At 39.0% G+C, this 15,485-nt stretch overlaps 2 protein-coding genes across 3 annotated transcripts; one reads left to right on the top strand and one right to left on the bottom strand.

Annotated features, from left to right (window-relative positions):
• Positions 1-4,425: 4,425 nt before the first annotated feature.
• nsdhl (NAD(P) dependent 3-beta-hydroxysteroid dehydrogenase NSDHL) lies at positions 4,426-11,868 on the bottom strand. Of its 2 annotated transcripts, none has more exons than XM_086024548.1 (7): positions 11,692-11,868; positions 11,430-11,591; positions 10,193-10,339; positions 9,961-10,089; positions 6,758-6,900; positions 5,474-5,576; positions 4,426-5,232 (listed from the first exon to the last, which is right to left on the bottom strand). In XM_086024548.1, exons 1-7 carry the CDS (start codon positions 11,713-11,715, stop codon positions 4,897-4,899), a joined length of 1,044 nt encoding a protein of 347 aa, XP_085880674.1. In that variant the 5' UTR covers positions 11,716-11,868; the 3' UTR covers positions 4,426-4,896. The 2 variants fall into 2 exon arrangements, with proteins under 2 accessions (XP_085880674.1, XP_085880675.1); XM_086024549.1 differs by having other exon boundaries at positions 11,430-11,544; positions 11,692-11,851.
• Positions 11,869-12,404: 536 nt separating this feature from the next.
• Positions 12,405-15,439, top strand: cetn2 (centrin, EF-hand protein, 2). The gene is made up of 5 exons (XM_086057228.1): positions 12,405-12,734; positions 12,803-12,964; positions 13,294-13,422; positions 14,033-14,170; positions 14,726-15,439. The coding sequence occupies exons 1-5, from the start codon at positions 12,732-12,734 to the stop codon at positions 14,813-14,815; spliced, it is 522 nt and encodes a 173-aa protein (XP_085913354.1). The 5' UTR covers positions 12,405-12,731; the 3' UTR covers positions 14,816-15,439.
• Positions 15,440-15,485: the final 46 nt, after the last annotated feature.

Genomic DNA, 15,485 nt, shown 5'->3' with positions numbered 1-15,485 from the left:
AGGGTAAGACGTGTGGGGTGGAGCACTGTGTTTGTACTGCTGTGACTAACCCAAGTTGCTTGGTATTCACTTTGGGAGTGAGCAAGCAAATTGCTGCCTTGCGTGTGGCCGGCTGTCGAAAGGGGGGGAAAGGACAACAACACATTGGTGACGCTTAGCAACGTCTCCGGCGGGAACGAGAAACGCTCTCGTGCTCACTACACAGGAAGCAAGCGTCGTTAACATGAGATCAGCAGCAAACACACACTTGAGAGAAACACTGATTAAAGATAGCAAGGTGTCTTGGGTATTGTTGTGCTTATGGGAAGTGGGAAGTAAGCCAGTATAAATACTTTGTTGATGTATTTCAGTAGATTTTCCAGGTATCTGAATTTAAGTACTTATTTTTCGGAGGACTTTTTGCTTTTACTACCTACATCTCAAAAAGATACCTGTGCATTCTACTTATCACCAATTTTCTTACAGTTAACGAAAAGGAACGAAATAACTAAAACTGAAAAACATTTTTGTTAAATAAGCAACGAAAACGCTTTTGAAAAAAATGAAAACTAACTGAAATTACATCTTACCTTTGTAAAACTAACAATTATGGTGAAAATGTCCTTCGTTTTCTTCTTTGTCAATTAATACCATACATGAGCTTTCGGAGTTCATTTTAAATGTATTTATTTTCGTATTGCTACAGAGCCGTAGCTACAGAAGATATTTGAGAATTGTAGTTTGCTTTATTACACAAATACATTACAAACTTGACAAATACTTAACTAAAACAAATACCGAATTTTAGAAAAACTAAACTAAAATTAGGCATTTTCGAGAAAAAAATAAAAACAATAAAAACTATTTTTCTCTATAAAGAAATTACAACTATATGAATTTAAGAAACAAAAGTCAAAACTAAAGAAAAAGTAACTCTAATGAAAAATCCCAAACTATTATAACCCTGCTCCTTATTTGGTCAAAATCGACTTGTTACTTTTCTCTACCTCTGATGCAACGTTATTATAGTTAACGTACACAAACAAAATAACTAAAACTGAAAAAATGAGCGTCTGTGATGTCATTTTCAGTTGACAGAATTAACAAAATGGCCACCCCCTCAGATGGCTAAAAACGGGTGGATTTTGCTGCTTAACTCATATTTCAGATTAATCATCATCCTTGTTTCAAACCAGTGGGCATGCATAGAACACATTCTTAAAAAAAATATGTTTGGGTTGCCTTTTTTATTTTTTTCCCCCCCATTTATTTTCTTTTTTTTTTTTTCCTTAACAACTGGAGTTCAATCAATACTTCAACGTTTACCACTCATTTCTTAAACAGGTATCTGTAGTTTTACTTCTACCATCTCAGTCACAGATAAAAATAAATAAATAAATAAAATGGACACCTGCAAATGACAACACCTGCAGCAATACAAAGTGGACAACTGTTATTTCTAGCAACACTCCAAAAACAATCATGCACTCAGAAAGTATTTTACAGAAAAGAGGGTGTGAATCGATTGCGCAACAAGTCCACAGTCAAATGGCGAAAGCGAGCAAAGTTTCACTCGGATGACAAATATAAATGCTCGGGGTCTATTGTCTTAGCTGGATCAGTCTGCCTTTTATCCCCTTAAGCAACAAACCGGTTTGACAGCCTTGACAGTGACTACGACTCCAGCAGTAAATCATGATGACGTATAGTTGCTTGGGAAGAACTAAAACAATGGAAATTGTAAAACCGTGATGTCACCAACGCAACAAATGTATTTCAAGAATCAATGAAAGTAATGAGAAGAATCCCAGCATGCTGCCACCCTGATGATTTACAGCACTGGTGTCAAACCCAAAGCCCAGGGGCCGGATCTGGTCTGTCGCGTCATTTTGTGGTTTGTACAAGCTTGCCACAACTTTGCCATGACTTATGTTCCATCATAAAAACTGACAATTATGTAATTTTACAGAGTGATTATTAGGGTTCCCCAAAGGGTACAGTAAGAAAGGGAAAAAATTATAACAGCCTCACAATCTAGCCACACGCCTATTCCATAAACAAACAGTGCAGCTCAGCTTCTGGCTAGCAGATTCCATGATTAGTGTCGTGCTTTGAACTTAACTCGCGAATGTGAGTATCAGTACAATATATTCCCAAAAATTGTGCAGTGCAAATTAGATTAGATAACCTTCATTAGGTCCACAAAGGGGATAAAAATGCAAAGTAACAACAAAATGGCGTAATTACTAGTTGTATCACTGCATCCTTTATTTCCTAGACAGAAAAAACATTGATGAACTTTCCTAAAAGAAACCAATTTAAGATGTTGATGTTATAGTTTAAATGTCATTACATTTGCTCGTTTTCACAAACCATGTAGTTTGTTTTGCATTTCGCTCCCTAACTGTGCTCAATGTGAACTGAACCAAGACCTGAAAACAACTGTATGCTCCCAGCTGGTATTTTTGGCGTAGCGTTCCACACCTCGCAATGATACATTTGTGTGGTTTCACCATTGTAATCGGCCCCTGAGGGCAACCAAAACTACAATGTGACCCGTGATGAAAACAAGTTTGACACCCCTGATTTACAGTATCTATAGTGTTTTCAAACTTTTATCAAGCCAAGGCACATATTTAACATTGGGAAAACGTCATGTCACACCACCAAACAAAAATGACACAAAAACGTGTATATGCTGAAAAGATTATTTCGTCAAAATTTACTTAGTGTGAAATCTGGGCGTGTTTAGTTGAACACAAAGGTATTATTCAGTGGAGGGTATACACGAGTTCATTTTATCTTCCACCTTCTTCTGAGAGATGTCACCAAGGGCGGAGCCAGAACGTGGCTAATGGGTGGGCCTGGAAAAATCAGGGTGGGCCTGAATATTTCTCTCACTGAGCACAATCCTCCTATCCCTCCTATGAATTATGCAATTTTTAATATTCAATAAAATACAAAAACACAACAGAACACAAATATCAAAAAAAAAAAAAAAAAGTGCTAAAAATGTAAAAGTATATTTTTTTTCATGAATCTCACTGGGTGGACAGTCTGTCAATCTGGGTGGGCCTGTGCACACCCAGGCCCACCCATGGCGCCGCCCCTGGATGTCACTGGCACAATTATATGAAAAAACATGCGTTCTTTTGTTGGAAATAATTTTCTGACCCATTAAGTGAAACTATTTAATTTACTGCTGCATAGATGGACAAACAAAGAGTGTTTTGGTCTGAAATAATTTTCATACCAATTAAGTCAAGTCAAATTGGGTAATTTCCTGCCACAACACAGTGGTTGGGAATCACTGTAATAGAGCAACAGGAGAAACAATGTTATGTAAAATGTCAGCATCGCTTAACTGAGATGGAAAATACAACATATCGTCGCTGTCATGTGAAAAACACTTATCACCATTTTATTCATTTTTCTTACTTTTGCATGAATGGTGTTTCTGCATTACAAACATCGCATTAATGTGCAAATTTTAAAAGTTTCCAAAATTGGAGATACGCGTTTTTCACAGGACAGCGACAATATATCCAATGTTTCAGTTTTTGTCCCAAATTAACTTTAACCCAATATAGCAGGGTTGCCCAAAGTTTGGCACAGCACCCAAAGTGGGTAAAAATCCTGTGAGCTACTGTTGAGCGCATACACATCATGATAAATGCCTTTTTGATTCACATCTATTGTAATAAATTCTTATTGCCTGTTGTGTTCTTTATCATTATTGTATGTATTGTATTTGTTGATGTTATGGCAACACGTATTTTAGTACATTTAGGTCCCACGGACTCTTGAGCTGAATGTTTTTGTCAAAACTTGTTGAAATACAGTAGACAGTCCAATGAAAATTCTGAATGAAATTTTTTTTTGATTCATCAACTTTACAGACGCACACAAAATCTGTATTATTACATTCATTTCAATGTATTGAAGTACAGTACACTTTTGCAACAGATTTCTCTCCTCAGGGAAGGAGCTCCAATAAGATATTTAGAGATTGGCTGCAGGTTTCTTAGCATTAGTGAAAATGGGCAATAAAAGACAAGAATAATCAGCATTGTCATTCATTACAAAGAGCATCAGATGAAATCGAAGCCAGCCTTTAAGGGCCACTTGTGTTCCTCGATGCAAAAAAAATACAGACATTTGTTTGTAGTTTCTTAATGGACTTTTGCTTTGTGCGGCACACTAATATTGTAATGAGTCCGAATAGGAAACGGAATTTGGGTGCACACTTGTCATTTTAACCTAATAACATTACGGACTGATAGCTTGCATATTAACATAGGGAACCATGTAAACATGCATCTTAAAGTGTTTTTTTATTAGATGACTTTGTGCGTATGAAACAAAAGCTACTCCTGAAACAACACTTACGAAATCTGAAATCCAACACACGAGATGCATAAAAAAATTGGCCTAACAAAGATGATGTTCAGTTTTGATTGACAACATTTATTATCATGGTTTTAGTTTGGGGTGGATTACATATGTTAGCTTGTTTAGTTTCAGTTAAAGCCTAATTGATTCATACCCTGGATAATTTGGGGAATTAAGTGCATTTCTATTTATGGCATTGAAATGGAAGTTCTTTGCAAATGCTTTGAAATTTGAATAAATCTTCATCTCCCTAATCCTACCCATATTACTCAGTAACAGTGTTAAATTATTCTACCCTTGCAGTTTGAATAAGCCATAGTTACCTTTCTAATGCCAGTTGATTTTGTATTGCGCTCTTTGGATTGTGGTGCGGATGAAGAGCCTACTGCCATCTGCTGGTACAAATGCTACATTACAGTTGAAAAGGCACAAAAAGCTTCCCCACTTGCAAGGTAGATTGAAATGGCGTCCGCTTGGATTTGTCCATTCAGTGCATGTGCCTCAACCGCTATGACTGTTACTTTCCTATAATGCATTGTGTCTTAGATGAGGATAGCTTTGGACGGTGCGTTCAATCCCCTCCTTTAGGCCAACCAGCGGCTTATAGCCCATGTCCTGTTTGGCTCGCTCACAGCTGTAGTAGTGATGCGTTCCGGCCAGGGCGACTCTCATTGGCGTAAAGGTAGGTTTGAAGGACATCAGGGGGCGCAGCACCAGAGACAGAAGCCAAAGCAGAAGGGCCAGGCCATACACGAGCGTGTAGGGCAGGTGGTAGCGTGGAGCGGCGTAACCCAGACCGACCAACACCTCGGACATGAAGTCCCAAAACCGAACCGGTTCATCATTGGTGATATGATATGGCTGGTGGAAACAAGGCAAAAGATTCAGATTTATTTCAGCAGCATTATGCACATATGGTATACAGCAGTGTTTCCCAAACTTTATTAAGTCATGACACATTTTGTTTTGATGTCATGACCCAAGACCAAACAAAATGGCACAAAAACTATTGGATAACGTCACCTGGCATATCTGATGATCTCTCACAACGCTGTAGTTGGGAATCACTGTTATGCAGGTTTTAAGATTTACTCCCACTGACCTTTCCACATATGGGAGAGTCAGGCCTCAGGTGCTCGGCAGCCAGGATGTGTCCGTGTACAACGTTCTCCACAAAGGTGAAATCCACCATGTTTGTGCCATCCCTGGAAAACAAATGAAATAAAACAGCAAAGCTTGCAGTCTCCTTTTATTTTTAGAAAGCCAAAAGGCGGTGATACATTGATATTTAGTTGGGGGAGCACTGAAAATATCTCCTGCTTGACACGTTGGGTTAACAGCTAAAACTCTACCTAATCAATATGTGAACATCAAGTACTATGAAATACTATTTTGTCACCTGAAAAGAACTTATGGCTGTGTATACCATTGTAATATGTACGGAAATGCACCGAAAAATAGCTTACCCTGTTGCTGTCCCTTTTGCTGCAGTATTATACTCCACAGTCTCCACTTTGCCGCAGCAGTCCATTTTTTGGCTGCCCTCAGTCTCTCAAATAAAATGCGTCTCTTCACAATGGCCAACAACCAAAACCCGAGAAATAAAAACAGCAGGCCCTTGTTTTCCATATTTGTTAGAGTGTCTCATTCTCACTGATGCTTTCAATGCGACGTGGAGTTCACAGTTTCTCGTGGTACGTGCCACACACAGTGCATGAAATGCTGCCTCAACAAGTAAAAAAAAAAAAAAAAAAAAAATTGTCCCTCATGGCAGGTGATTTTTGTTCCACAACATTCTAGCCTTCACTCCCACAAATAAATGTCACTGAAGCCATAATGCCAGGGCGCTGCCACTGGTCGTCATGGTTGCAAAATTCTGGCCCAGCAATACATAAGGCGGGGTTGAAAAGGCCAATTTCAGTAAGATAAGAAATAGCAAGTGTGATGTGTGACAATTCTTGATCCTTGGGGTAACTTGAAAGTGTGTCACGGACATATTATTAAGACACGGGAACTGGGTTAAACTGTGAAAGAAAATGCATGTCTCCTTTACATAATACATTGTATTAAACAACAAGCAGCAGCTCAGCCACGCGGTGCCTGTACTAAGTGATGCATGTTTTTGAGAGCATTCGATAAATCATGTCATGTCAGCAGCCTTCAAACGGGTGGGTGCAGTTCTACAAGCGTTGCGGATGGCTACGCTGATAAAGCAGCTGTAAAACAACAGTGTCAGTACAAGAAGTAATTACTCTTTGTAGTCACAAAATTCTACAGTCAGGGTTTCCACCTCAACATTTCACAGGCCTACAAATAAATTAATTCGGAAAAATACCATGTATGGATGTTGCCTTGGATGACTTAGTATCCCTTGACAAAGACTCACCCAATGATGAACTTCATCTTTCCCCTGCGAGCTGTATCCACTAGGATAGGGACCAGCTGCGGGTCCCGAGGTCCGAAGATGCCATGGGGACGGATGGCAACGGTGAGGAAACCCTTCTTCTTGTCACAAGCCTCCAGGACCAACTTGGACACAAACATGCAAATACACAACGCGAGAAAATATGCATTTGCGTGACAGTTTGGAGACCGAAGGCAAGTGCTCAAGGATGACGCTATTTATAACAAGAGTGTTGTCAAGTTGTTGTTTTTTTTTTTTTTAAGTTGGATGAAATGGGGCAGCAGTACAAGTGACCAAAAGGCCACAGGTTTGTTTTGACACAGGCACATATACTGACATGCCGCAGAAAAAGGTGGCTTAACAACTCCCGTGTTTTGCTAATCAGGTTCACTACTATTATGATGAAAAACATTGGTTGGAAAAAATTCATGTTTTCATTGCAATTATGAATGGACATGACTGTGTGTCTTTATCAATTGATGCATTTTAATTAAAGAGAAAGTCAACCCAAACCTTTTTTTTTAAGAATATGTTCTATGCAGGCCCACTAGATGAAACACGGCATTCCGATTAATATTGTGTTTGTGGAATATGAGTTAAGCAGCAAAATCCACCCGTTTTTAGCCATCTCAGGTGGTGGGCATTTTGTAGAGATGGGGGTCTAGTTGCTATTTTTAGAATTTCCGAACTGCTTGCCAAAAACATGCGAATGACTTGGTATCTACTGTAAGTGACTCGACTTGAACCTCATGACTTGACATCCTGTTTATAGTTTTGAATCTGCATTTGAACACAGTTTTCCTTGTTAGAAAGGAAAGAAGGAAAAAGAGGGTTTTTGTTTCATTTACGCCAACGTGGCAACCCAGTTGCATCACTTGTTAGTGTGAAGTGGCAACATAAACACAAACAGCGTCGGAGCAACTCCGAGGATCATTAAATTGAATGAATAGATTATTTTGCCCATGACGTTGACAAAATGGATGGATAAACGCATGGTTTGCACCTCACGGTTTGAAGACATAAAAACAACAACCTCTAACTTCATTTGTCATTTCAAAATCCGCAGAGAGGTAAGACAACCTATCAGTTTAGATAGCGATACGAACACTGGTTTGGGACCAGTAACGTAACGTAACTAGGTATGGGATAGTTTGTGTAAACTGTCTGAACGGCTCGTTTCGACTGCAGTGTTTGTATTCGCACAGTCAAGCAAAACTATCCCCCTCCCGCGCGCCCTTTTATTTCATAATGAGATCTGCGCTTCGAAAGTTGCTTCTATTCATCAAAACACAATAGACACGTGGTGCTACGGGCGTGTTGCTAGCTGTCAATTGTGGTGAGAAAAAAAGATGTGGTGATGTCTGGATTCAAGGATGATTGTTTCGATGAAAACGGGAAAAAGACAAGAATCAACATGCACGTTTTGTACTCGAAGATGAGACAGACATCAACATGTTTCGTTTCATCTGTCGACGTATATAAGGTAGCTCTGTGAATCTAAGCTAGCTCGACAGTTTATCTCATCAATCGCTGAGTGAAACACTTCATGTCGGTTCTGCATTTCATTGAGAAGCCAATAAAGCCATAGATTGGCCACCACTGACACTGTAATCTGTAATCCGTTTAGAATTGCGGTTGTTATTTGATATTTAAGCATAGACATTGATACGGAGAGTGAGAACATAGCCTTTAAATAGAGTCCATGCAGAGTACTTTTCTGTTTGTGAGCGTATCCGCCATATTTGATGTGGCAGCGCCCCTCTAAACGAATGCACGTCAACTTCACTCAACTTCAAAAAGTGACAACCCACAAGGTGCACAAAGTTAATGCATTTCGTTCACCCGTTTACACACACTAATTAGATTTGGGTGACAGAGTGGCACAAAAATAACAAATAAATAAATCTGATGATTATACACGTTTACGCCCTCATTCATCATGTATCACCACATCAACAATGTGCCACTTATATAAATCTCAGATTGAAAAAAACAACACACATTTTTCTAAATAATTCAAGTGTAGACATTCATTTAATAAATTAATTGTTTTCTTGATATTTTTACAGATGTTAATGTTGATTACATTTATAGAGATAATGTACTATTTGCAGTAGGATCAAGGAAAAAATATTTAATTTTTATTCCAACATATGTTTTACTCAGCAAGATTTTACGTCTTAACTTATGACTTGCTGGAACCAAGTAATTAATTGACTTGCTTGAAATTTGGTGATGACTCGACTTGACTTGATTTTTTTCTGCAGTGACTTGGGACTTGCTTGAGATTTAAGGGTTACAACTCGAGATTTACTTGTGACTTGCTCCCAACGTCTGCCATTTTGTCACTTCTACCAACTGAGAATGACATCCCAGTTTCTCAGGGCTCAGATAATGACCACTCATGGCTCAGCTTCAGAAATCAGGTGATTTCAGGTGATTGGTCGTTACCTGAGCCCTGAGCAACTGTGATGTCATTTACAGTCGGCACAAGTGACAAAATGGCCACCCCCTGAGATGGCTGAAAATGGGTGAATTTTGCTGCTTAATTCATATTCCACAAATGCAATATCAACCAGAATGCCTTTTTTCAACAAGTGGGCCTGCATAGAACATATTCTTGAAAAAAAAAAACGGTTCGGGTTGACTTCCACTTCAAACAGTTTTTACTACTTTAGTTTTAAATATTTGATTTGGGTTTTTGCCTTGTGTCTTACCAAATGTGTGTTGGTAGAAGACAAGGAAGCAACAACTGAGAATCATTTATTTTTTCCTTCTTGTCTTTTCCTGTCATGCCACCCAGTGTTGAAAGTAAGTAGTACAAAGCAGGAAAATCACATGGGCTGTGTCAAATGTCAATTTTACTATACGTCACAGTCCACTACAAAATCGATGCGGTGCAACAAATGTTTGGAAACCCTTGCATTAAATAGTCACTTATTTCCCCCTTCATTTAAATGTTGGAGAGATGCTAGTTTACTTCCAAAGCATTGTGGACGTGCCCTAAAGCAATAGCTATAGCTATAACCCTAACCCAAATAGCCCAACGCCATTAAGCTTTGCTATCACTCTTGATATCCCTCACATGGCAGCATGTGTGGTGTTAATGCATACAACAGCACATCATAATGAAAAAGATGTTGAAACGAGCAAGCTAAACTAAAACACGTCATTCTCCTTCCTACCTTCTCTTGCTTGATCTTGGTCTCTGTGTAGTAGTCAATAGGCTTCTTGGCATAGGGTAAATCTTCTCTCCCATTCTTTATGTCAGAGCCCTCAAATACCACACTGGCACTACTCGTCAGGACCAATTTCTGAAAGCAACAACAACAACAAAAAAGTTGAAACCCTCGTACTTCATCGCCGAGCAGGTCTTAGACATACTATGCCGATGACCTCTTATCCCGCTTGTCTCACCTGAACTCCGACTTCAGTGCAGGCCTGAATGACAGTGCTCGTGCCCTGAATGTTGACCCTCTCAAACAGCCCCCTGTTGTCACTAGCGGGTGATGGAGAGGCACAGTGGAACACTAGAGACACACCCTTCAGTGCTAGCAACAGAGCCTGGAGGAAAATAAAGAATATTTTGGGGAAACTGTCAGTTAATCACATAATTTACTGTCATATTATATATGAATGAGACCCATTAAAAGCTGTAGAAAGAAAGGAACGATAAGTTTTGATTGACTGAGATTCAACTGTGTTTTTGGCCTGATAGTTTGCACTAGTATAGAACTGCACTGCAACATATCAAGAGCCGTCTTGAATACTGCATGTTCCCCTGTCATTAGCTGAATGACAATAACCAAAATATTACAAACAGTTCTCAGAATGATGTGTAATTCGGTCAATCGCAGGGCAACTATGGACAACCCACCATTCAAAGTCATAGTCACACCTTCTACATGTTAATACTGTACTCCTTTATTTGAAGTCAAGTTGGTAAAGTTGGCTCCTAGAGTAAGGAAACATACTAATATATACTATACTGTACATATTAAACAATACTCACTGTGCTGCCCCATACAATAACCATTAGTTAAACGAAAGTCAGTGTCAACCATAACTCAGCATTTTCTTTGTAAATGTGATCATACTAGTGTACCTAAAAGATGTGGCTGGCAGTGTTGAGTCAAGTCAAGTCAAATTTATTTCTATAGCCCTTAATCACAGGAAAGTCTCAAAGGGCTTCACGTGCCCATAGCTGACAGCATATAAACGGCATCCCCTGATCTTAACCCCTACGAGGGCAAGGAAAAACAAAAACAAAAAAAACAACTGGGGAAAAATGAGAAACCTTGAGAAGGGACCACAGATGGGGGAATCCCCCTTCCAGGATGATCAAGCTGCAATGGATGTCGAGTGGCCAACATTGAACACACATTATGATACGATACAGTGTTAGTTAAAATAATGTGAACTAATGCATGTTGATTTTGTATCATTATCCCTGTACAGTATCTTAACATTGTGATATTGTGCATGTTATTTGTGCCATATGGCGTTCAATATATTGGGTTTAATATCTATTAGTAGCCTTGTATAAGCTACCAAAAAAAAGTTAATTGTATCTTGGTTCAGAATGCATGAGTTTTGAAGTGTTCCCCTTGAGCAGTCCTCTGCAGTTTGCAGTACAGGAGGATGGAGCCCTCACCTGCAAATCGCAGAGGTCCCCCTGATGGAAGGTGACGCCGGGCATCTCGAAGTTCTGGCGGATGTCAAACACCGAAACGGTGTAGCCACGCTCCACTAGCTTCTCCACCAGGTGCCTGCCCAGGAAACCCGAGCCCCCGATTACGGCACAGCGCTTATTACTCTGAAAGACAAATGACGTGGTCTGGTCATGGCTCACGCTTCTACAGCAATGGCACAAAAACTTTTATAGGAGAAACAAAAAAAAATGCTATAGAACTCACCGGTCGAACACGCGTGGCCATCATCAGCTCAAAAAAGGAAAAGGGTAGTCGTGTAATATATTGTGTTTTAAAACAAAACAGTCAACCACGAATAAGTGCGTGACGCTTTGTTAAAGTTAGTTTTTGAACAGGTACCATGTGCGCTGTAATCTGGTTGACTAAATCAGCTGAGTGAGTTCTTACCATTCATTGGTCAGCAAAGGCGTGACGTGATCCATAGGCCAATCAGATACCACAAACGTAAAAGAACGCCACAAATGAGGCCAATCAGATACCTCTTCGGTCCTTGCAGTTAAATCGGACGTCACGAGTTGAGTGGCCTTAATTTGGTAAATGCTTGTTAATTGGAATGACAGAATCAGGATTCTTTATTAGTCACAACTGAGACGTTCATGACAAGAACCATCAACACGGCAGGATTCATTGCTCTGTTACAGTATGATACTGTATACTGCCTTAGATTTAGCTAATCGCCAGAGTGCATTCCGTCACAGAAATAAAATATTTGCAAAAGGAAACCAAGATAATCATGTGATTTTTTTTAAATAATATGCATATTATACATATGAAAGCGATCCGATTCTCACATAATTGTTGTGCACTAGTGCAGTTGTTCCTGCATTCGCTCTCTTTCCGTCCAATCGAGTCACTTTTTAGCACCCCGTGACTTTCAAAAGCCAATCATGTTTTCCCCGACTGGTGTGTTTGATTGTGGCACCACATGCGCCCGATTTACTCGCCAATGCCATTTGGGAATTGGTGCGCCTTTTCCGGGCACATCGGGGCAGCAAATCAAACGTTTCCACGACTAACAGCCGCTACACAAATAATTCTGGGAACGCTAACATAGCGCTGCGTGTATTTACGTTTTCGTCACCTTACATGTAATGTAAATTCAAGTTTTTGGGTGGATTTTTTGTTTGTAGCTGAGTAAAAATACAACAATATAGCCCTTCATCTGCACAGGGATTCTCTGAAGCCTGTTAAACAACATTAATTGGATAATAGCGGATTTGCTTAGCCTCGCAAATACAAAATTGATGGTGAGTAATAATAACCCACGATACTGGTGCATAATGTGAAAGTATATCAGGTTATTTGTGTCCACCAGGCGTGTGCCAAGAGGCCATCGTTGCAGGGGCCGGTGCCACCCCCTCGCAAGAAGACGAGTCCCAAAACTGAGCTGACTGAGGAGCAAAAGCAGGAGATCAGGGACGCCTTTGAGCTCTTTGACACCGATGGCGCTGGATACATTGATGTGAAGGAACTCAAGGTAGGGAACCGCTGTCAGGGCGTGGGGGAGAAACGTGCTTAAAAAGAAAAATCGAATCACTGTATCCTCCATTTAAACATTAGAGGGAAATCCAGTTTGTCTCTAACTTAATTTAAAATCAATTTTAAACATGTTGAACATTTTATATACAGCATTTCTTCAAGTAGAAGTTTAAAATGTTACTTGATATATTGTCATATAACAGAAACCGTTTCAAATTACAAAGTAAATAAACAGACACCCAGACGATATTTCTGTAATAAATCTGGTGGTATATATTTATTAATTAACCTTGTATTTTTTTTTGTTTGTTCTGTTCATTCTACAAGGTTGCCATGAGAGCTCTGGGTTTTGAACCCAAGAAAGAGGAAATCAAGAAGATGATTGGTGAAGTAGACAAGGACGGCACTGGGAAGATCTCCTTTAGCGATTTTCTCATTGTCATGACACAGAAGATGGTAAATGTATAAACCTGTTGTGTTGGTTGGTTGCAAAATTCCTCAATGCTGGCATCTCTCCTTTGGAATTTACATCAAACAAACGTGTATACAAAGATTTTTTGGGGGCAAAATTGCCAGTTAAAACTACAACAGGAAGTTCAAATAGTGTATAGTGTAGTTTCATGTAATTTATTTATTTATTGAATTATTTAAAAGTTGAAAGACATTTTTGCAGTTATGGTAAATATGGAAGTCCCAAGAGTGTAGGCAACACTAATACCCACTAATAATTTCTTAGACCGCACTAGTAGTTTGTTCAAAATTGTTTACTTTTGTTTAATAAAAGAAATTGATTACTGCTTAGTACTACCAGTAGTACAGATCAATCATAAATCCAAAGAAACCCCAGTGACCCATTAATTCCTGTCGATGTTGACTTCCTTTGGATGTTTTAGCTTAGCTTATTTGATTTCACAGCAGTATGTAGCGAGAAATCTCAAAATTGAATATTTGTACATTGGTCAGAACTACCTTCCAAGGCCTAGTTGACTCCACAGACATTTAATGTGTGTGTTCCACATTGACATGACAGGCTTTAGTAACAACTGCTCTCTTCCTTTCACTCAAGGCCGAGAAGGATTCCAAAGAGGAGATACTGAAAGCTTTCCGCTTGTTTGACGACGACGAGACCGGTAGGATCTCCTTCAAGAATCTCAAGAGAGTCGCGAAGGAGCTCGGAGAAAACCTCACAGATGAAGAGCTGCAGGTAAGACAAGGGTTGCAAGAGGGGTGGGAAATTTCCCAAAAGTTTCCATGAAAGGTTAAGATGGGGGAATTTTGGAAGTAATAAGCACAAATAAACATTTTGTTTTGTCATAAGACATACAGTACATGCAAAGTAACAATTAAAAGTGACATTGCAACAGATTTATTTGACATTCTTAATCGAACAAAAACATGAATGTTGAGTTAACTACTCATCCCCCCTGACCCAACTATTAAAAAATGTAAAATTGCAGCCAATTGTGATATCACACTTTTTTGTACTTTTGTGAGGATTATATAGTCATTCCTATCAAGGAACCATGTTGAAATGAGTTGAGGATGTTCTTTTGAACAAAAGTATTGCTTTGATGCAATCCTGTGGCCTTTATAACCAATTGTAAACATTTTTGGGGTTCCGTCAACTACTCACTAATTTTTACCATTTGCAAAATACACTATGTCCCAAATGGGCAATTAGTGAGTTGATGCTTGCGGATCTTAACATTCCATTATTGTAGTGCTCAACTGACACACATTCCCATTCTCCATTATGAAGGAAATGATTGAGGAGGCGGACAGAGATGGCGATGGAGAAGTGAACCAGCAAGAGTTCCTAAGGATCATGAAGAAAACCTGCCTGTACTGATGGTAATGTTTGGTTTCACGTGGAAAGCTGCCTCTAGATTTGATCCGCTCTTAATTGTCCATTTTCTTAGTATTGTATCGTGTCAAAAGGTTGCAGGTGAATTGTGTTCGATCTTATCAAGAGGTCCATTATTGTCCAAGATGCTCTTGTTCACAATGCTGCATACTTTTGTGAAGATTATATAGTCATTGTTGAAGAAAAAAAAAAAAACTCAGTGCCTGCTTTAATACAGTACACACAAGTTCATTCCAACATGTTAGACCATATTTACTGTCCATTTATATTGTCTGTTCTTGAATGATTGTCAGCTAGTATGAAGAGTTGATAATTTAACATTGATCAAGCAGCCATCGGCGAGTGATGGAACAGAGTTCTAAAATGGTATTACTGTATATTGAGACTTTCCAGTTGATTTTGAGCATAAAACAGTAACGTTCAAATTCCATGGAAATGCTTACTTGACCACCATTATAGTTACACATTAAGGTTGCCCTGCCGTTTCTAGCTTTACTGTGCTCTGTATTTTTAAATGCTTCTATATTGTAAAGTGTATTTAAAAAAAAAAAAAAAAAAAATCCAAGAATACTATTTATGGTACAGATAAAATAAATATCTTTAAGCATTGCTGTTGTTTTATTGTTTTAATTTTATTGAACTGTTTTGAATACGT

Source organism: Filicampus tigris, chromosome 2 (assembly GCF_054856515.1).
Source record: "Filicampus tigris isolate MCC_2025a chromosome 2, RoL_Ftig_1.0, whole genome shotgun sequence".
NCBI classification, from domain to species: Eukaryota; Metazoa; Chordata; class Actinopteri; order Syngnathiformes; family Syngnathidae; genus Filicampus; species Filicampus tigris.
This window is presented reverse-complemented; position numbering and strand designations above follow the sequence as displayed.